Source organism: Colletes gigas, unplaced genomic scaffold (genome assembly GCF_013123115.1).
Source record: "Colletes gigas isolate AHSC1104 unplaced genomic scaffold, ASM1312311v1 Colletes_gigas_Sc00004, whole genome shotgun sequence".
Classification (NCBI taxonomy): domain Eukaryota; kingdom Metazoa; phylum Arthropoda; class Insecta; order Hymenoptera; family Colletidae; genus Colletes; species Colletes gigas.
The window spans coordinates 8,414,225-8,435,511 of record NW_025106633.1 but is presented as its reverse complement, the minus strand read 5'-3'; the positions used below and the strand labels follow the sequence as shown (position 1 = coordinate 8,435,511).

Sequence of the window (21,287 nt, the reverse complement as noted above, 5' to 3'; positions counted from 1 at the left end):
ATTAATTGTATACAATGAGATATTTTACGAGTATTTTATAAAGTATTCTTTATATATTTATTGTATTATGTAATGACAGAATAATATATTTTAAGTTTTATATTGAAATTGGGCATTTCAATGTGTATATTTTTCTTTTATTTCCCTTTGTTTCTTGCTAAAACAATCCTGATAATCCAGACGAGGTCGTCTGTGGTATTGCATTCATTTCGGTCGCGTGTATACGTATGTTACTTTTTTTGCTTTTATTTGGTATCGTGTATCTCAAAAAAACAGAACATGATGATAATAATGAAAATTATCAATTTTCAACGGTACATGTAAAATGCAGTCATTATATATAGGGTTGCTTTTATGATAAATCGAGTACGAACAAAACTAAAATAAATATGATCGATTGTTAACAAAAAGTACTAAAAATTGACGTGAAAATATACATATGTCGCTATATATTTCTTTAGGCTATGTTCTTGGGGAAAATCGGAAATTTGCGCAAGCGCGGTTAGAGTACGGTCATGTGATATACCCTTTCTCCTTCCCTCGCGCCATTTACGGTAAGAAATTCTCAGAATTCCTGATCCGCAACACTCCGTCGTCGCCCGCGCTGATGAGAGTAACGCAGAAGGGGGAAAGTTATTGATGAGATTCGCGCGTGTGACCGGCCCCCGCGATTCTTAGGTTTACGACTATTGCGCGGTAGACTAAATAGTTTTGATCGGTTCAAAGGTCACGTCCCGAGCAGATCGTGCCGTATTGTCAGAAAGAGAAAGATAGATAGTGGTATTCAACAATACAGATCCTAGTTGCTTCTGTCTTCGGACTAGCAGCAGGTGAGTTCGGTCAATTCTTTGAGCGAACATCTTTTTCTTTCGCCCCTCCCGCTTATCTATTTCCTCGTTATTGCGATAAGTCACGTTCTGTTATCTGCAGTTCTTTTTTTTTTGTCGTATTTATTACATCGAATGTGATTGGAAAAAAACGATTTACGCTTAATATTTTAATTGGCTGTGATCTTTGCAGTAATTGAAAATATTAGACGATGCAGGTAATTTTTATTTTGTTTGAATTTTTTTAAATATCTACCCGCATGCTTCCCGTTGATCTCATCGAACGTATCTTCGATTCGTTGGATCGTACCAATTATGCATGTTTTGCAGTTCTTTATTGAAAAATACATACAAAATTCGTTATTTGATTATTTATGTATTAAATATAGAAACAAAGACTCATAGTGCATTGCTTATTTGTGGTTATATTACCGACTTCGTAGTTGTATATTGTCATAGTTATTGTTGAAAACACTTGCTGTTACATATATATTTTTTTAGATTCAGGAGGAAAACTAAGGGATTTAGTAATTGTTTGTGTATAATATCGGTGTTTTAAAAATCGTTTTAGGGTAAAGGATTTACATCAGAATTCAAAATGTCACTGTGGGCAAAAGCACAACAGTTGCCACAAGATGCTTTGCAACAAGTACGCTCGGTGTATGGAGAACATTTTCCAATAGAGGTTCGACATTTTTTGTCTACCTGGATCGAAGAAAAAATGTGGTAAGACAGAAGTGTATATATATATCTTTGATACTATTTTATTTAGTACTTGTAGATCTTTTAATGCTATTGTATTTGTGTTATAGGACTGACATAGAACCTGAAAATCCACAACACGAACAGTACATAGCCAATCTAGTTATATCTTTGATACAAGAATTAGAATCCAAAGCAGCTTCTTTAAATACAGACGATATGTTTCTCACAAAGTTAAAATTAATTGAAGCTGCAAAAAATTTTCGTGTAAGTTTTTTTATCCAAATGTTTGGAAGTAATTTGTACAAATTTAATGTATAGAACTTTATTCTATTATAGCAGAGGTACACCCACAATCCAACAACATTGTTTAGAATAATTAGACACTGTTTAGCAACAGAAATGAAATTAGTAGCACAGGTAGAGAATTTGGGAGGTGCTTTGATAAGTATGGCAGGTGGAAAAGTTGGATTGCTCAGCGATGCCGTTGCCGAAATAGCGCAGCACGTTGAATCTTTACGACGCAGAACGCAAGAGACCGGGGAAGATTTACGAAAAATGGAACAGGAACAAGAAGCATTTGCGATCAGTTACCACGAATGTACTAAATTGAACGCGCATCTCCAACATCTCGCAACGCAACCGCAAAATCAACAAAATTTGGACTTGGAGAAGAAGATCAGGAGGTAACTTTTAAAGCTTTCGGTCGTTCAAACCGAATTTTTAGCTACTTATAGTATTTTTCTACAGGCAAAAAGAGCAACAGGAGCAATTATTAAACCATAAAGTAGCTGGTTTAATGCAGTTACGTTTGACGTTAGCCGATAAATTGAAAGACACGATCACCAGATTGAACAGCTTGCAATCCAGAGTCTTGGACGACGAACTTATTAGGTAAAATTTCATCGAACTTTGGTTCTTTCGTTTGATAGTTTTGGATACATTTTATCTACAAAAGTTCTCGTTTCGCAGATGGAAAAGAGTACAACAATTGGCAGGAAACGGCGGACCATTTAACAGTAATTTAGACTCTATTCAAGAATGGTGCGAAAGTTTAGCCGAATTAATTTGGCTGAATCGTCAACAAATCAAAGAAGCAGAACGTTTGAAACAAAAATTTGCGCTCGAACCGCCAGGAATGCAAGATATTCTGCCTACGTTGAATTCACAGATCACACAGCTTCTTAGTTCGTTAGTTACTAGCACGTTTATCATAGAAAAGCAACCGCCGCAAGTAATGAAAACCAATACTCGTTTCACGAGTACAGTACGTCTTCTGGTGGGTGGAAAACTGAATGTTCATATGACTCCGCCTCAAGTAAAAGTAAGCATTATTAGCGAGGCTCAGGCGAACGCTATGTTGAAAAGCGATAAAATGGCAAAGAATGGAGAAGCTAGCGGTGAAATTTTGAACAATACAGGAACGATGGAGTACCATCAAGTAAGAAAAACTATATAGTCAGTGATATTATAAAAATCACCTTAATTTTTTATGTCGCGATGCATATAAACGTGGCCTTATTTCTCAGGCAACAAGACAACTATCCGTAAGTTTTCGCAACATGCAGCTGAAGAAGATCAAAAGAGCCGAAAAGAAAGGAACAGAGTCTGTCATGGACGAAAAGTTTTCGCTTCTTTTTCAATCGCAATTTAGCGTCGGGGGAGGTGAATTGGTATTCCAGGTTTGGACGTTAAGTTTACCAGTTGTAGTAATTGTACATGGAAATCAAGAGCCGCACGCGTGGGCTACGGTTACGTGGGATAACGCTTTCGCCGAACCTGGAAGAGTACCATTTGCAGTGCCCGATAAGGTTCCCTGGGGTCAAGTAGCCGAAGCATTAAACGTTAAATTCAAATCGGCAACAGGTCGTTCATTGACAGAAGACAATCTTCGATTTCTTGCGGAGAAAGCATTTCGCGGTGGAAACGCGGGCGGACAAGACTATTCCGGGCTACTATTGAGCTGGGCACAGTTTTGCAAGGAGCCACTACCCGAAAGGAATTTCACGTTCTGGGAATGGTTTTACGCCGTGATGAAATTAACCAGGGAGCACTTGAAGGGCCCCTGGGCCGACGGTTGCATATTAGGATTCGTGAAGAAAAAACAGGCCGAGGAAATGCTGGCAACCTGCGCGTCAGGGACTTTCCTAATGCGTTTTTCAGATTCGGAACTAGGTGGCGTTACCATCGCGTGGGTCGCAGGTAAAATTGTTTTTATCTTTACCCATTCTGTGTTGGACCTTACCGATGCATGACCGTCTTGTGCTAAACATTTTATAGATCAAACCGAGGTCTTTATGTTACAACCGTTCACGAGTAAAGATTTTGCGATACGCAGCTTGGCGGATCGTTTGTTTGATTTGCAACACCTGCTTTACCTCTACCCAGACCGGTCGAAAGATCAAGCATTTTCCAAATATTACACGCCGTTCGCAGGTAAATATTACTTCCCGCCATGTACTTTTGCTCGTTTAGGCGATGCTTTGGATTTGAGTATTGGACAATGTACTTTGTCGTAGAAAATCAACCTACGTCGACGAATGGATATGTGAAACCTTTCTTAGTAACGCACGTACCTGGTTGGGGCGGGCCGGGTGTTGGTGGTCAGACACCGTCACACTCTTCTGTAGTCGGGGTAGGCAGTAGTGGTCAAAGTGGTCCAGGTGGTAGTTATCCTGCAACGCCGTCCACCATATTCCAAGCGCACAGTCCTGACCCGTCCGTAACACGCGATACTCCATCGGTGGCTTCCAGGTCAGTCCCCTGGATCTAAAATATCAATCATATTTCATTTATTTACTAATAGGATAAGCTGCTATAGATATTTCATACGAGATATGCAAAGATTCCTCTTTCGATATCGTACACCGTACTTAAACGTCCGAGTTCGATGCTCAAGTTCTCAAGCGAGGTTAAAGGTTATTTTAGAAATTTTTAAGACTATCGGGATATACCTTCGGCTCGATATTGCCCGAACGGGCGAGCTTTCGGCACAAGCAGACAATAATACGCGAATTCGTCAAAAAGGTGGAAACAAAGACATTCCTATAACGATCCGTAACGCTTTGCATGTCTTTTATATTCTATCTGTGCAGACAATGTCAGTATTGTTTTTTTTATGTTCTCCTTTTTGCAAATGTTTAGAAAAATATTTACAGTGATATTATAGTTTCACGCATTTTGTAAACTTTTCTTATGGAATTTTGAAATTTTTACACAACTGTATCGTGAAATGAAAGTATAAGTATAACATTAAATTGCGCCAAGCGATTCTGTCCGTAATTAAGGGAACAACTCCAACTATTATATTATATTGGAGAATACTGGGTGCCTAAAGGCAATTTTCCTGAAGTAGATTTAGTATTTGAACGATCGTATCTTCGCGTATACCGTGTAACGTATACGAAACTTATAAAACAACTAGTCTTCTGATTTCATTTTCATTTACGTTTTCATTAATCCTTTTTTTATTTTTTATTTCACTTCAATTAGTCCCCGTGTCACCCAGAACTGTTCCAATATTATAATTATTTATCAGTAAGTATATATTTACTAGTATTAAGTGGCATTGTTACGAAGTATGAGTTACCGAATGATGCCATTATCAATGCTCCGAAGGAGGTCCTCTGTACGAATATTTTATGGCGAATCTAACCTAGTGATTATACACATACTAGTAACGCGGTGCTATAATATGGTCTAGTTGCATAATTTTTCAGATTTAGATACAATTGTTCGCTATGCAAATTGCAGCGAAATCCGTCCAACGGATACGATAGCTTACAAATGGAGGATCTTCAGGCACACGGAGCGCAGTTTGGTCGTAGATCCATTTGTCCTTTTTTTTTCTCTCTCTCTCTTTTATTTCTTTTGTAATTTATAGTGTTTAGTTTTGTAGCATGAGTGGGGAACACAACAGAGGTTTGTTGACAAAAAAAAAAAACAAAAAAAAAACAAACAATAGTTCGTACTTTCTTCTGAGACTGCCAAAATTTTGTATGTGTGTTTCTTTTTAGCGATCGGCTTATCCATGGCTTTTTAAAAGAATAAATAAACCTGACGATTCGAGTATCAAAAGCTCCTGCTTTACTCGTAGTATTCTATGTGTATGAATATATATTTATATATATAAATATATATACATATATATATATATATATATATATATATGTGTGTGTATTTACGTATACTTTTCTGATACATAATTCGTACGCTAGAAAAAAGAATAACGTACTATCGATAGCTGAACGAGCTGCATGACGTGAGACGCGAGTCTACGTGTGTGCAAGTACTCTGCTTAACACGAGAATTCCGAGAAACGGAAGGCAAAGGCCTGGAGCAAGCCGGTACAACCACAACAACGGAAAATTGAACGCTTAATACATGCTACTCCTGAGAAAACGCAGCTCCAATCACGATGCATTAGTATACAATGTTCTACTGGCAAATTGATGTACAATGTGTTGTACGTAGAGGGTGTTGTGGCTAGATGGCGGGCACTGCTTTGTTCAGTTCAGGGGACCGTAGTCGATACGACAACGCGTTAAAAATTCAGGGGTTGTATCGCTCGGAGGTGACCGATCGATCTCGATTGGGATTCGGGGATATCACTTTGTGGTTGTTCGTACGTCCCTTGCCGTGTTGTACCGGCTATCCGGCTAATCGGTCACACGTTTTGGCAAAATGATGTTCTCGGTGATCGTTTGGTTCATCGATCGATCGAAAAGTAAAAAAAAAAAAAGAATGCAGGAATTAACGAGCAAAAGAGATAACAAGATGACGCGTGAAATAGAAAAGATAATAGTGATATAACGTATAACGGTAGATGATATGTTTGGAATTAGTACGAGACTGTCTATTGCTATGCCAGTGATTGGGGTTGTGTTTTGATTTGTGGTAGCTACGCTCCGGGCCTTGGCCAGTCAAGCGTTGGGCGAGCAAACACGGACATGGACTATGTGGATCTGATGAGTCACAGCGAGCTGCCCTCGATCGACGAAAATATCGACTTGGAGCCCTTTAATAGCTTTAGCTTCTCCGAGTTCATACAATCGTACAACACTAAGCCGCAATAGGTATGTCGGGACGATCGCGATGCGTTTCTTGTTTGTACCTATATTGTTGCGTCGACTGGCCGACTTCGTTTGTTCGATCCACATCCACATGGATTTTTAAACCGTTGTTTGATAGGGGAGGGATGTAAAAAGAAAAATGATCGTCTCTTGTCGTCGTTAATATCGTTCATCCGACACGCTATACACACTTGTTCTTAGTTTGTATTCGCCTCCGACGATGCGTTGGTATATGCCTTTCGATTAGATCGTGTAAGTGCAATATATGTATGTAGTATAATTTATCAAGGCGATTACCAATCGATTCTAGTTACTTTGCAAACGAAAAATCGCACCTACATTTATACACATACTACTACTTGTTATTTAGTTGCAATTATACGCGTACCACACTCGACATTATAGTAGTTTATTGTTTTCATCGCGAAACACTTATTGCGTCGAATGTTAACAACGGCAGTTTCGAAATTTTAGAAACGTTCGATCGAAACGAACCAAATTATTTGCTCCGCGTAGGATCTACCAGCTTATGTTTTAGGTTTATATTTTACCACGAGGCTTTCTTTTACGAGATATTTAATTTTATTCGGCTTCTCTTTAATAGTTCAAATTATTGCGATTCGTAAGGAAATGTTTAAGATACAAAAATCACATAGAGTTAATTTAGATATCGTTAACGTAGTATACTTTTAAATATTAAACCATCTTGTACAAAACAATTTAAATGATTTTACAGATAATATTATACGATCTTTGTTTCTTTTTTTTTTTTCCTCTTTTTAACAACTATCTTTTAACGATGGTCACGACAGCCTATCAATGCACATTAAAAGATCTTTTTGTTGCTCGAAAGGACATAAAGTAGAGAAAAAACTATACTAGAATCAGTATGTATAATGCGTAAGTAGGGACAATCACTTCCGTCTAGTTTTGTAAATAGCGAAATTACAAGAAATTAAATTTTTTAATTTATTAACCGGACGTGCGACGTACCAAACATACAAGAGATTTGTGCAACGTTATGTAATTTGCGTGACCTAATCTTTAAATCGTGCCTTACAATCTTTAAATCTATTATTATAATATTTTTCGAAAATACTTACATGTAAATTTACATCTAGATTTAGTGAAACTCTTCCTTTTCGTGAGAGGATTCGCGTTATCGATACAAAACGCGAACACTAATCGCACGATGAAATGTTTGTTTCGACTTGAAGCGTGATGATAACGCAATATAGTAAGAAAAAAAAAAATTAGCAAATTCGAAGTAAAGGCATCTTTAACGCAAGCGTTAATCCTAAGCGTCTAAAAGTTTAATGGGCAATTTAAATAGACAAAATTAATCGTACCTTTAATTATCGTTCCCTCCCCTGTGGTATATGTAATATTAAAAAAAAAGAAGAAAATTATTAATTGTTACGCATATGTAAAACATCGATGTACGCTAAGTTTTGCCTTGGGTAGGATTTACACGCATTGTTATCCCATTATATTTACTATATAATATATATATAATATATTATATATATGTACGTATGTATGTATGAAATAAGCTATATCTCTGAAGAGTGTACGTTAATATTGTCTATTGATCTTTTTATCAAAGATTAGAGTTTATTTTATTATTGAGAACAATTTTACATTTTGTAAAAGATAAAACGTGTATTATTCGTCAACCTGTATACAGTAATTACTATACATAAGTGTAAAATAAGATGCATCCGTATATCGACGTACCATACAATAAAATATCCTTAAATTCGACTTCCGAATTACTCTTGCGCCGTCACCTCTGCGTACGTTCAGACGAACCGAACATATTCGTTTTAGCTTTCGCTGTACATACGATAGAAATAAGGCTTTTATTTTTCACTCTCGATCGAACAAAAAAATAATTGCCGAGAAATTTTGTAATTTCGATGCTTCTTGTAATGTTCATAGATATATTACCATTCGACGAATAAAATTTTGTTTAACGTTTACAATTGTTCTCGTCCACGGTGTTTGCTTGCGCAAGCGGGCACGTATCTTCCGAAAGCAAGCAGTCACATGCACCGGGCTCGCATATCTCTTCGTAATGTCCAGGAGCGGGATAACTAGCTTGATAAATAGTGTCGGTGCACATAGGATCCGTGGGCGGTTGGTATTTGCTTTTCGATGCCCATGGAATACTTTCCTTGGGAGTCGGGCACCACGGCTGATACGACAACTTGCTCACGCTCTCGCAATCAATTTTATGAGGTAACCTGTAACACGCAATCGAAAGGCGAATAATAAAGCTCGAACGAAAAGACGTAATCGTGCATTTTCAATTTATTTCATTTAAACGAACGATCTGCGTTCCCTTTGCCCTGTTCCTATCGTTTACATCCCCTCCTTGTTGCAGTCCATTGACTCACGGGCATTGGTTGAAAACTGTGACGAAGTTCGGTGACAGCCAATCAGCGGACTGCAGCAAGAGTGGGGATGTAAGCGCGCTGTGCCTACTTCTCGCGGAAGGACGATACGTTATGACCTGCTCTAATATTCCCGCCTTTTTTACCTAATATACCGGGCAACAGGTTTGAAACTTTCGACGCATTTTATTGGCCCGGGTTTGACGTAAGATAATCTGGTCGTAGTTCTGTCTTCCATTGGTGTCTCGGCGCTTCGTAGATTATTACACGGGACAACAAGATCGGGCCTCGTGGACGCTTTCGGGGCGAAGTCGGAACGATTTGTGGTCTCCGATTGCATCGGGCCGTCTCCTATCATACATCTGCGTCGCGGCAATATCGGAGAACGTTTCTCACTTTGAACCGGTTGATAACTCAACTGCAAGAGAATCTCGCAGATTAAATACAATGTTGCCAAATCGTACGGCCGATGTCTCCGAGTATAGCCGGCAAAAGAAATACAGAGAATCCTTCGTGGACCGTCTTTATCTTACACGAATCAAAAATTCGATTTACGAGTTCATCTGCTGTTTCTTCTACCGACCACGCGTATGTACTTTGCTCGTCGTGTCCCCCGATATTCTGCCATCTGGTTTCGATATACTGTTGCAAGGAATGAAAGGTTCGACGCGGTCTACGTTGCACGACTCCAAATAGCTTTCTTTGTAAATTGTTTTCCCGGCGAATTCACCGCCACAGGGAAGTATATTGGTCGCGGTCGGCTTGATGGGTTTCTCCGTGCATGATTCCTCGGTTTTCAAATAACTCTCAGAATACGTGGTCCTTCCACACATCGAGACATCTGGAGGTCTTTAAATATTTGTTGTTACAGCGTCCTACAGAGGGACCTATGAAACACGAATTGCTTAATCCCGCGCAAATACCTGTACGTCGGTTTCAGCTGCCACGGACATATCTCTTTCTCTTGAAAATCAACAGGTTGATAGCTCAACTTTTGAGTAGTGTCGTGAAGTATCGGTTCGCTGGGTGGACAATAAGCTCTCAGAGGCTTGAAGTTCATCGTCGGCTCTGTAGGGCCTGGATCCACGTAAGAAAGTTTCGCGGTTGTACTACCATCCAATTTACCACCGCTTAAACGTATGTGCCCGCAGGGCACTATCACTTCCGGTCTGTCTATGTGTTTCCGCGCGAAATCTCGTCGAACGGTAGTGACGCACTCCATGCGACCTGATCCGATCATCGGTCTGATTTGAAAGAAAGAAAAATATGTTTCTCGCTTGTAATTTTGAAATACAGGGTGCTCGGCCACCCCTGGGAAAAATTCTAATGGGAGATTCCAGAAGTCAAAATAAGACGAAAATCAAGAATATCAATTTGTTGATGGAGGCTTTCTTAAAAAATTATTAAAGTTTAAAGTTCCAACCGTAATGAATTTTTTTCTAGAAAATGGGTAGGATTTCGGGGGTATGTCCATTCACCAAAAATGATTGCAATTGACCCCCGCAGCCGAAAATAATTTTTCCAGAACGATTTGAAATTTTTTTTTTCGTCGAAAAATTTAGGCACCTAGATTTTCGGTAAGGAATTTTTTTCTCGAAAGTGCGTAGGATTTCGGGGGTATGTCTATTCACCAAAAATGATTGCAATTGACCACCGCAGCCGATAATAATTTTTCCAAAACGATTTGAAATTTTTTTTTTCCGTCGAAAAACTTCACACCTTCTCGAATTTTTTTCTAGAAAATGGGAAGGATTTCGGGGGTATGTCCATTCACCAAAAATGATTGCAATTGACCCCCGCAGCCGAAAATAATTTTTCCAGAACGATATGAAATTTTTTAATTTCGTCTTATTTTGGCCCCCAGAATCTCCCATTAAAATTTTTCCCAAGGGTGGCCGAACACCCTGTATAATATTTGTTACCTTTGCTTAGGTAGAATCGGTTTTACTTTGGGGATATGTCCGACGGGCTTGTAACTTAATTTGTTCGTAGTATCGTTGGAGAATTTCCCGTCTGGTTTAGCAAGAGCAGGAATTGGTCGGATGGGTTGAGATCGAGTGTAACACATTTTCCCATGGTCTACGTTCAAGTACGACAAGTGGTACGTTGTATTAGCCTCGAGAACCTTCGACGGCGGACAATACGTTCTCTCCGGTGCGAATGATTTTACTCGTAATGGTTGCACGTATCTCTTCGTACACTATATGTACAGTACAAATATAAATAATATAATCGAATAAAAAGATCGTAATGTAAATAAGAATAGATCGTTACTCTAACGTTACATGGGCATTCTAACGGTTTATAACGTGACAACTGCCTCTTGTTCGTGTTAATCTCCACCACTTCCATTTTACTATTTTTTTTTTTTTTTTTTCTAATTAAATAGTATAAATACGCGCTTCCCGTCGATGAGTCTAAATACAAAATGTTTCACAATATAAAATACAACGATACAAAACGACGATGATTGCTACTTGCAACTGTCAACTTTTGTGTTACATTTTGCGACTCGAATGAAACGTGTAATTTAACGATAACATATCTTCGAAGTTAGTTTTAAGTCAATGTTATTTAAACGAAAACAAAGTACAGGTCACGATAAAATCGATTACACGGACGATCGATTGTACATTCAAATATCGTGTTATTACGCGTTGTAAAATCAGAAAAGATTTAATTTCGTAAATCGAAATCTTTGACGACCATAATATAAATTTTACGTCTTAGCCGCTAATAGAAAATTTATTTTCTCATCAGTCGTGGTTAAAAATATAATATGATTCCGTAGAATGTTTATTTTAAACAATAAGAATATGGCCTTTAAGTATCAGATTACAGTTCATTTTTATGTTTCTCATGTTTCTTCCAGACATCTGAAAATACGTAAATTAATATGCTCGATCCGTAAACATGAATCAGCACGACATGTTGATAATACGGAAGACGCAAAAAAACATACAATATGAATATATACTCGCGCTTCGTTAAGGGGGGGTATTGTTTATGCGTAGACATAAAACGTTGCATATATTCGTTAATCACTTTTCTTACTTTCTTCTTTCACACGAAGCATATCGAAAAAAAAATTTTGTTTAACGTTATATATATTTACTGTATACAATATACTATATTCAAATTAAAAGGAAACATTTTTTTTAGATATATGATAAATTAAACATAATTCGTCGGATAAATCTACGGAGAATAGATCAAGAACTTGTGTTCAAAAAGAGATAGTAATGTGAAATAAAAATAAGAAAGACGAAGAAAAACTAATAAGTTGATGTTTTGCGATACTCTGAATAGTTTTTTTCAGTCGGCACGCAGGATTGACGTCGTTTCAAACATACGAAAAAACACTTGTTCAGCACCAAGAGAAAAAAGGACTTTTATTCTGGAAGCGCTGTGTAAACGTATCAGAAAATGAGAATAGTCTTGGTGCTCCGTTTCCTTTGGCCCTGTAAAATAGTGGTAAGATCGTATGTTTACACTCGATTGCCTGTGCTTGTATAATTTATAGATAATATAAATGAATAAATAAATACTTTTCAACGATCACAGCAGGCATCTGAACCAATTGCACGGGGCTCTTGGCGTCCTTTAAAGCTTGCTGCAAGTTTAAAATCTGACCACGCATAACGCTCATTTGTTTATCAAAGTGGTGACGATCGAAACCTTTATCTTGCTACAAAAATAATTTCGCTTTATCACCGATCCGTTACCGAGAACCATCGATACCGTTCAACAGTTGTTTGCTAGCGACTTACTTTAAATAATTGATACAAGTCGTCGCAAAGGTCTTGTACAAAATTTTGATCCGAGAGTTGCGGCAATACAAGCTCTCGTGTTATTTCGCTAAATGGTTGCTTCGCTTGACTCAACCATGCCCAATGATATGGATAGGCTCGCCAAGAGTCGGGATGTTTAAAAGGAAATGCCAAACCATTATCTATTGCGGCGATCTTTACCTCGCCCTGATCCGATTCGTTTTTCCCCACGGTGTTATCGTATTTAATTAGCCAATTGTCATTACCTTTAAAATAACAGGAATGCGTTTACTAATTACGATATCAGCTTGAACCTCCAACAATATTTAGAAATCATTGACTACCTCTGTCCGTATTTCTAATTATATAATCCAAAATCACTAAGCGCTCGAATTGAAGTTGAAATTCCCTACTAAGACGCGGCGACAAGGACTCGTTCTCCCATCGTCTTAACCAATAATCAGCGTCTTTGTAGCCGTCTACAAACACTTGGAAAGAACCAATTTTTGGTGGTAAACTGATACGATTGAAGTGGGAACCCACTGTCGGGAACTGATCCATAATGGCTTGTTTCATGCGAGCTTTTTGACGGTCTAAGCGTGGATAGTTAAATGTTTTACTGACAAGTTTTACTACTCTAGTATTTGGAACTATGCCGAGACCTAGCTTGCGGTCAACTAAACTTGCACCAGCCTCGCTGAGGTATCCTTGATTTGGTATCAAACAACTTCTCCCAAAGCAACAAGGACAACAAAGCTTGTGCATCCATTTTGTCCACTTTGGGTTCAACCTTCCATATGGTTCTTCATCTTTTGGTTTAAATACACCTATTACTTTCTACAAAACAAGAAAGCGATCAGCTATTACCGAACGATGACAACAGGCTGTTTCTTTTCTCTAAATATCGCATAATAATTTAGATTTTCCAAAATATAATACGTTTGAAATTTAAAAAAAAAAAAAACTTATACCTTACCCCTGTGGGATTTTTTACAAAGTAACTTCCGCTCGATCCTTGATATATTCTTTCAGGATAAATTCCATTATCTATCGCGCATTCGGCTTGCCACGCTAATTCAGAGAATTGCGGATCGTCTAAGAGATACAGACAAAAAATATAAACGATACATAAAGAAACCTTATGAAATTAGCGGTAATATCTGAGCGTATTTACGAATTATTACAACGTACCAGGGAAACGATTGAAAGTAACGTCTAGCTCCAACCGACCAAGGAGAGGCTGGCTCTCCCGGTCAATTCCAGGGGAATCAATGGTTAGAGGTTGTTCGTTGCTCAGGTTTGGAACAAACTCAACGTCCGGTATCAGTTCTGGGCACTCGTTGTTCACTGGCAAACAATTTTTAGATGCGATAGAGAGATCTACCAGTGCATCGGTCTCCACCAGAGCAGAAGTGTTAGTGTTATTCTGGCTATGATATTCTCTATAAGGCACATGTAATTGCCGCTGTTCGGAGTCGCTCATCACAACTGAATCTGCTAGTTGATCAGCAGATTCTTTTACTTAACCGATCGTTCACAACAGTAGTTCTATCTACTTCCCCACATTCCTGTACCACCTGTCAATGACGCACGCAATCAAGTCCGTGTATTTGAAGTGTTTTCATTATTACAAACATTGATATAATCATTCCGTCATTAAAACAGACGTTTTTGTCATTTATCGCGATTCCATCAATTCGTTAGAGTAATCATCGAATAAAGAAACGTTTTTCCAACAATTAGAGACACTGTTTAACCAAATAACCGAACTACGATTCGTCATTCCAGCAGACGATATTAACTGATGCTGATAGGATTAACGCCATACTTAATTTTTACTATACCGTTTCATACGCTTATATGTATATGGACTAACAATTTTTCATTTACACAAAGAGCACATGTTAAACTATATACGCATATTTACTTTTATTATTTTCAATAAATATATTCATAAAGTGTACGCCAATAAGATGGCGTAAAGATAATACATTTTATTGAAATTCAAAATTTTTTAAAGCGCACAACGTTACATTTATTAAAAAGACTTGTACATCCCTGCTTCTACAGAGGATTCATAATTATTTACAATATTATATAAATATAATTTATATTTTTCGTAGAAATTTCGTACGAAGATGGTCTAACCAATCAGCGTAAAGAACGTATTATCGAGTCATGAATACGATAACGAAATAATGAAGTAGATAACGTTGTAGTGGTCGTCTTTATCATTAGCCGTGTTAAATGTAAATCTAGCAACAACGCTAGGGGCCGGTCGTATGTTAATCACAACCTGAGCCAGTAAAGCACATCGTAACTATGAATTCAGATGCTTATTTTAAACAAGATCCATCTATGAATCAAACAGAAATAAGATCGTTTCCACGAAGGCTGAACTTGAGAATGTTCTTAAAAAAAATCTTAAGAACAGACCATGAGTCTAAATGGCGTCTTAAGAACACGCTTAAGACGGTCTTGTAAGTAAGACTCGACTATGAATACCACCCTAAATCGGTCTAGTAATAGATTCCCCCACAAACCTCACTAGAGAATGTAACGCACTATATCAGAAGTTTCTACTTAAGATCTTTGGAGTAGGGAATCCCTACTAGGGATGCAATCGGTCCACCTATCCTTCTTTCACTATAGTCAAGTGCATCCCGATTTCTAATTGGTGGAACACGTATCGTTCCAATCAAATCACAGACACACATGCAAAGATACTCTTCTATCAGCTGAATTCTTGACCAATGTTTTCGGACTAAGCAATAAAAGCAATCATGTTCGCAGCAACGGTTAGAAAAAACATGAATTATGACAGCTGAAGTTTCTTCGATTTTAGGTTATTCTCCATGATTTTCATTTTTGTTTTCGTGAATGTCATCCGGTATCATAAACGTGGGTTTGTTACGAGTCAACAAACTTCATCGACACCAATGACTTTCACTGGAAAACATGAAATAGGGTCAGGTTGATCCCCGCGAAGTGGAATTTGGACTTTGTGAGATGGACGAAGGGACGTCAGAATTGCGCTTGAAAGATGAAACGTTTTCAGAACATCTCGATCAAGTTGATTCCAACGTAGTAACAGATGTTTCGCTTACGGAAGGTACGAGTTGAATGTTTCGTTAAAACGTATCCGAAATGTTTGAAAAGTCGTTCGATAGAAACGATCAGTATTGTTATATTAATAGGATTAATATTCCTTATTTTTTAGTTAACGATTCCCTGATCCAACGTGGCACGAAAATTAGCAACGATGTGACGTTCATTCAGGAGAAACAGAAACCAGTCGCTCAAACTGAAACGGATTCAGTATTATTGAACAACGATGAGAAAAACGAATCTCATTCTTCGATAGAAAGAAACAGTATTATTTTGCCTATTAAAAGTTCTACTTCTTTAAACGATTTGTCGGATGGGTTTTTAAATTATCAAGTATCGTCCAACGACGCAGACATTCCGCAAGGGAAGTCTCTTTGCAAATCATCTTCCTACGATGATGTCAGATTACACTTGTCTGTGTCATCCGATTCATTCTTATGCGCGCAGTTAGATAACGTTTCTAACAGTATTAGACAATCTTTGGCATCGGACGGGCAGAAGGAATTAAAAACAGTATGTAACGACGACGAAGAAACGCTTTTCAGTACTAAATTATATATGGACGCTTGTCGAGAAGAATCTTCGGAGGAAAATGTTATCGAGGAGCAGCGTAAAAATTGCGAAGTTCAAAATGTTATCGGAACGGTAGAAAATGTCGTAGAGAGTTCTAACGTGAATGAAAAATTGATGGAAACTGACGACCCGGCAAATGCCTCGAAAAATGTAACAAAGCACGAAAGAGTTTGTAACAATGAAGAACGAAAATTTCAATCCGTTGGAAATACCAGGTCACAGGGCAATGCGACAGCTCGACCGACTTTGGCCGACGACAGCAAACTGGTTAAAATTCCACTGCCAACAAATCCAATTAATATAATGCAGTCCAATGCTCAGTTTTTGAACAAGAGTCGAAACTTCTTAAATTTCATTACGGAAAAGTCGACAAATATAATGGAGAAGGCATTGTTGCCGCAACACTTGACTGTAAAATATAATTCAATGATGAAATCTATAGATAATTATAACGACAGAAGATACGCGGAAGAGTCTTGTAGCGCGAAAGCTTCTTCGACAGAATCAGACTTAATGGAGAAAAGAAATGAATGTACGAGAGAGTGTGAAAATAGAACTACTTTCGCGGCAAATACAAACGGAGAAATGTGCGTCGATGCTGCGAGAAACGATCAGAACAATGATTATGTACAAAATAACACGACGCAGGTTGAAACTCGCTCGATTATTGATCAAAGTAATCAAGGAAACGATACTGAACTCTGCACGGAAGCAAACGGGAACTGTACTGATATCGATTCCGTGATATTACATTTGGAGGGTAACAATAACTCTTCCGAAAATTTTAAACAGAGTTTGCTAGAACACCCGGCGTATCTCACTTTGTTAAAAGACTACGCGGATTTGAAAGCAAAGTATTTGAAATTTCAAGAGAAAGTTGAGTACGTGGAAGAAAGAAATCGAGCGTTAGAAGCAGAAAATAAGGGGGAGATCTATTCCTTGCAAATTGAAACATTGGAGAAAACAATAAACAGGCTTACGTTTGAATTGCACACGTCGTTAGGGACGCAGGAAACGCTTAAAAGGGAATATAATGCCGCTAACAAAGAAAGAGAAAGCATGGTAATGAAATATGCAGTTAGCGAAAAGCAATTGATAGATACTCAAAGGTATCCTAAGATTTTGGCGCAGAAATATGTACACTGCTGTTGATAAATATTACATTTGGTCGAGACGTTGTTAATCTTTGGATTATTCTAATTATAATCTTCTTGGGTTTATTTAAGTAGAAGGTTCAGCCTTTGAAATGATTCCAAGAAGACTATCGTACAGACTTTGTACAGCAGTGTACACAAGTATATTTTACAATTAAGAATATACTAATTTTAATCTTGTACTGCATGGTAATTAGGGCAAGAGAGTATGCGGAGCGCAAAGCAAAAGAAAGTGGAAAACAACAGGAATTGCTTCAGAACAAACTACGAGAAATGCAAACAGAACGAACAAGGATATGTCATATTTTGGACGGGAAATGTCGCGAGGTGACTGAACTCCAGAAAGAGGTTGAAAGATTGAAAGAAGATGTAAATATGAGGGACATCAAGTTGAAATGGACTCAGAACAAACTTAAAACAGAAATGGACTTGCAGAAGGATACTCAGCAAAAATTGGACAAGGCCACAGTAATGATACTTGAATAAAAATATTTTCTCTGGCCAAGGATTGCATGTAAATTATATTATTTTTGTCTTGTTTTTAGACCAGAATCAGCGAGATGAAGGAGGAGTGCGATCAGATACGCAAAGAGACGCAGGAATCGATGCGTCAGTTCCAACAATCGGAGGAGAACAAAGCTTTCACTTTGGACAAACAATTAAAAGAGCAACAGGCACGCCTGATATTAGAAAAACACGTTACAGAAGATAAAGAAATGTTGAGGCTACGATTACAAAAGGAAGTAGAGACGTTGAAGAACAGGCAGCAAGTGTTGATCGAGGAAAACAATACACTTACTCTAAAGATACAGGATGCTGAGAAAAGTCGTTTGAGTCACGAGAGCAATTTGAACAATTTGAAAATGATGGCAGACCAATATCAGAAAGAAACGAAAGAATTGCTCGGTAAAGTGTCCGAGTTGGAAACGTTAAAAGTACAGTTACGACAGTAAGTATTACACTTAAGATCGCGATTACGTCTTTTATTACTTTGTCTGTTTCGTTCAGTAAGGACCAATGCTTGGAGTCGACGGAAGCGGAAATGAGCCAGTTGCGCGCGGCCAACGAGGAACTACAAAGCGATATGTCCGCGTGTCGCGAGAAGGAAGCTGATATGTTAGATTTCACGCAGAAGTTGACGGACAAAAATGTACGACTCCAATCGGAATTCACAGCCATCGAAGCGAAAGTGAAACGTTTGGAAGAAGAGCACGGACCGCTGCACGAACGCATAAGTTATCTGATTAACAAAGTTAAGAAGCTGGAGGAGAGTCTTGCAAAGGAACAGAAAATAAGAAGCGAAGAATGCGAGATCCTCGCCAAACATCTCGCTGAACAGACGCAAGTGGCGCAAAATCTTTCTCAGAAATTGGAGGATAGTCAAGGCGAGAATGCTGTGCTGAAAAGGAAGCAGCAAATAAGTATGAAGGAGATGACGCGAGAACTGCAACAGTGCCGAAAGAAACTAGAAGTTTTCGAAACATCCTCGCCTTACAATTCGCTTGGCGTCGCGTCCAGAACTGGATCAAGTATATCACTTAATACAGGTTTTTTAAGCATAATTATTTTGTCGCTTATTATTCAATTTAAATTTCAGTTACTTTTATACATTTCTTTCTCTTGTTTCTGTTTTATTTATACCTTACGTATGTTTTTAGGAGATACTTTAAATGGTGCCTTATCCGATAATAGTATCAACGGTGACCAAAGCGTCCAATCTATGGAACCTAGTAAACAAACTCTAATAGACCGTATCATAAAGCTGCAAGAGGATAATGCTAAGAAAGCTGAGAAACTAGATTTTTTCGAAGAACATTCCCGATCTCTGGTCGAAGAGTTGCAGAAAAAAACGAAGATTATACAAACGTACATTTTACACGAGAATTCCGGTGCCATGGGTAGCAACGAACGGGACAGATACAAGGTAAATTTTAATTTCAAAACACGAAATGTTGTGCTGGTCGCGCCAAGTATTTAATATCATTAACGATATTATATTTTGCTTTCTATACGCACAAGCATATCAAAAGCAGAAGAAATGCAGTAAGTTTAGCAATAAAAGCTCAAGTCTTATCTCGCGAAGAATTAGATTAGTCTCTAAGTGAAATTTTATGTTAATTGGCTATCCGGTTCTAACGATTGTTTAACCGCAGGCTGAATTAGCAAGACACGGAGGAATAATGGCCTCGGTTTACAACCAACGAGTTTCAGACGATAATATGACGTTGGAATTATCATTAGAAATAAATCAAAAGCTGCAAGCAGTACTCGAAGACGCGCTATTCAAGAATATCACTTTGAAGGTAAAGATTTATTTATAGGGAAGTTCTCGATAATAACAATCAAAGATAATACGAAGTTTTAACATTGTTTTTTGCAGGATAACATCGATACTTTGGGCGATGAAATAGCAAGGTTAACAATGCAAACTCAGCAAAGGAAAATTGCAAATTAAAAAGTATGTCGGAACGATATACTTGTACTTGCCCTGTAAAAATAACGGGATAACACGCGTATGTATTAAAAATGCGAATATAGACATATTATTTAAGAGATTTGTGGTACACAAGATACTAATATCAGTTTTAAACTCGTATATTGAATACACGAAAGAAAGTACATTTTCGTTCGGATGAACGTACTAAATCGTCGCCTCAAGAATGCTATATTTTATTTTAATGTCAATAAAACTATGTATATTTTTCATTCAATAATATTTAGGTATAATTTTATGCCTATCTCTATATAGTTTATTGCTGTAAGCAAATAGTGTTGGTCACTGTATAACCTTGTGCCGAGAGCTTACGTTTAATTTGTTACACTTTTCAAGTGATTTAAGTACGAACACTATGTTTTCTTTTTATACATTCTTTTACGTTGTTTATTTACATTTACGAATTATACTTTTTATCAAAACTGTAAAATAATATACAGATTATATTTCAGTACCGAAAGAACAGGTCTATGGTGTCTAGTCAAAAATTATGCTACTTAAACGGAATAATTTGTTGAATTTGTTGTTTTATCAAAGAGTTAAATGTAACTACAAAATATATTTGCTACGCATCCAAAGTTTACAATAAACATACTTATTTTTTTATATTTAATTACCACCGATTATTTGTTGTTTTAATTAGCAAGTTTGCAGTTTAATTTTAAAGGAACATTCCATGCCATCTATATATGAAAATTTTGTAATATACGAAACAAAAGAATTTCAAGGGTCTTGATGATATTCCATTAATTTCGTGTACATACAACAGATAATTAACAGAAGTATATACCAAAATGTATGAAATTGGAATCTGTGTATATCAACGCGTAATATAAACATTGTAAATCACTGTAAAGAAAAACAAAATTTTATCCTAATATATAAAATATTGCAAAAGAATCTCTGGACTTTGCTAACTCGAAAATTAACATTTTCGTTTTATAAAATTAGTAGAGAATTTTATTTTACTTACCGCGTGGTGTCGTCCGTTTATGGGTAAACGATATTCATCGTTGTTCGATAAAACGAAGTGCGGAGAAATACGAAGAACAAACGTGACGAAGAATGCACGATACTTAAAGACGAATTATTTTATGCAATAATTTTAGTAATTGAAAAGATTTTAATGATATAGGTTTGTTCACACGTTTAATGACAACCTGTACTACATAATATAAAGTATTTGATTAT

At 37.4% G+C, this 21,287-nt stretch overlaps 4 protein-coding genes across 11 annotated transcripts; 2 read left to right on the top strand and 2 right to left on the bottom strand.

The window, feature by feature from the left end:
- The first annotated feature begins 619 nt into the window (after nt 1-619).
- On the top strand, nt 620-8,089 carry LOC122394871 (signal transducer and activator of transcription 5B). Of its 3 annotated transcripts, none has more exons than XM_043392045.1 (10): nt 620-1,045; nt 1,399-1,553; nt 1,640-1,796; nt 1,872-2,215; nt 2,280-2,423; nt 2,502-2,970; nt 3,059-3,731; nt 3,810-3,965; nt 4,049-4,283; nt 6,430-8,089. In XM_043392045.1, the coding sequence occupies exons 1-10, from the start codon at nt 1,040-1,042 to the stop codon at nt 6,602-6,604; spliced, it is 2,514 nt and encodes an 837-aa protein (XP_043247980.1). In that variant the 5' UTR covers nt 620-1,039; the 3' UTR covers nt 6,605-8,089. The 3 variants fall into 3 exon arrangements, with proteins under 3 accessions (XP_043247980.1, XP_043247982.1, XP_043247979.1); XM_043392047.1 differs by having other exon boundaries at nt 620-830; nt 1,869-2,215; nt 6,430-8,088; XM_043392044.1 differs by having other exon boundaries at nt 1,869-2,215; nt 6,430-8,088.
- On the bottom strand, nt 7,693-11,349 carry LOC122405170. Its single transcript, XM_043409709.1, is given in 6 exon segments — nt 7,693-8,847; nt 9,144-9,415; nt 9,594-9,855; nt 9,858-10,241; nt 10,920-11,197; nt 11,272-11,349. Coding segments are annotated over 6 exon segments (1,548 nt in total). The 3' UTR covers nt 7,693-8,573.
- Nucleotides 11,089-14,793, bottom strand: LOC122394872 (phosphatidylinositol 4-kinase type 2-alpha). Of its 4 annotated transcripts, none has more exons than XR_006258935.1 (7): nt 13,959-14,600; nt 13,744-13,862; nt 13,112-13,604; nt 12,768-13,033; nt 12,546-12,685; nt 11,960-12,458; nt 11,089-11,873 (listed from the first exon to the last, which is right to left on the bottom strand). XR_006258935.1 is itself a non-coding variant. In XM_043392049.1 (7 exons), the coding sequence occupies exons 2-7, from the start codon at nt 14,248-14,250 to the stop codon at nt 12,365-12,367; spliced, it is 1,404 nt and encodes a 467-aa protein (XP_043247984.1). In that variant the 5' UTR covers nt 14,251-14,344; nt 14,695-14,793; the 3' UTR covers nt 11,089-12,364. The 4 variants fall into 4 exon arrangements, 3 of the variants coding, with proteins under 3 accessions (XP_043247984.1, XP_043247985.1, XP_043247983.1); XM_043392049.1 differs by adding an exon at nt 14,695-14,793 and having other exon boundaries at nt 11,089-12,458; nt 13,959-14,344; XM_043392050.1 differs by adding an exon at nt 14,612-14,630 and having other exon boundaries at nt 11,089-12,458; nt 13,959-14,344.
- Nucleotides 14,794-15,479: 686 nt separating this feature from the next.
- Nucleotides 15,480-20,771, top strand: LOC122405049 (coiled-coil domain-containing protein 186). 3 transcript variants are annotated; one of them, XM_043409523.1, is made up of 9 exons: nt 15,480-15,879; nt 15,988-17,557; nt 17,800-18,070; nt 18,148-18,551; nt 18,611-19,131; nt 19,261-19,526; nt 19,622-19,645; nt 19,756-19,905; nt 19,983-20,771. In XM_043409523.1, exons 1-9 carry the CDS (start codon nt 15,777-15,779, stop codon nt 20,055-20,057), a joined length of 3,384 nt encoding a protein of 1,127 aa, XP_043265458.1. In that variant the 5' UTR covers nt 15,480-15,776; the 3' UTR covers nt 20,058-20,771. The 3 variants fall into 3 exon arrangements, with proteins under 3 accessions (XP_043265458.1, XP_043265456.1, XP_043265459.1); XM_043409521.1 differs by having other exon boundaries at nt 18,611-19,149; XM_043409524.1 differs by lacking the exon at nt 19,622-19,645 and having other exon boundaries at nt 18,611-19,149.
- The last annotated feature ends 516 nt before the right edge of the window (nt 20,772-21,287 follow it).

Coding starts and splice junctions, on each gene's coding strand:
- LOC122394871 (XM_043392044.1), top strand. Junction 1,797..1,868: donor AAGCTGCAAAAAATTTTCGT/GTAAGTTTTTTT, acceptor ATTCTATTATAG/CAGAGGTACACCCACAATCC. Junction 3,966..4,048: donor ATATTACACGCCGTTCGCAG/GTAAATATTACT, acceptor ACTTTGTCGTAG/AAAATCAACCTACGTCGACG.
- LOC122394872 (XM_043392049.1), bottom strand. CDS start 14,250: ATGAGCGACTCCGAACAGCGGCAATTACATGTGCCTTATAGAGAATAT. Junction 13,863..13,958: donor TACTTTCAATCGTTTCCCTG/GTACGTTGTAAT, acceptor TGTATCTCTTAG/ACGATCCGCAATTCTCTGAA. Junction 12,459..12,545: donor CCTGCTGTGATCGTTGAAAA/GTATTTATTTAT, acceptor ACTATTTTACAG/GGCCAAAGGAAACGGAGCAC.
- LOC122405049 (XM_043409521.1), top strand. CDS start 15,777: ATGGACGAAGGGACGTCAGAATTGCGCTTGAAAGATGAAACGTTTTCA. Junction 18,071..18,147: donor AAAAATTGGACAAGGCCACA/GTAATGATACTT, acceptor TCTTGTTTTTAG/ACCAGAATCAGCGAGATGAA. Junction 19,527..19,621: donor ACGAACGGGACAGATACAAG/GTAAATTTTAAT, acceptor TATACGCACAAG/CATATCAAAAGCAGAAGAAA.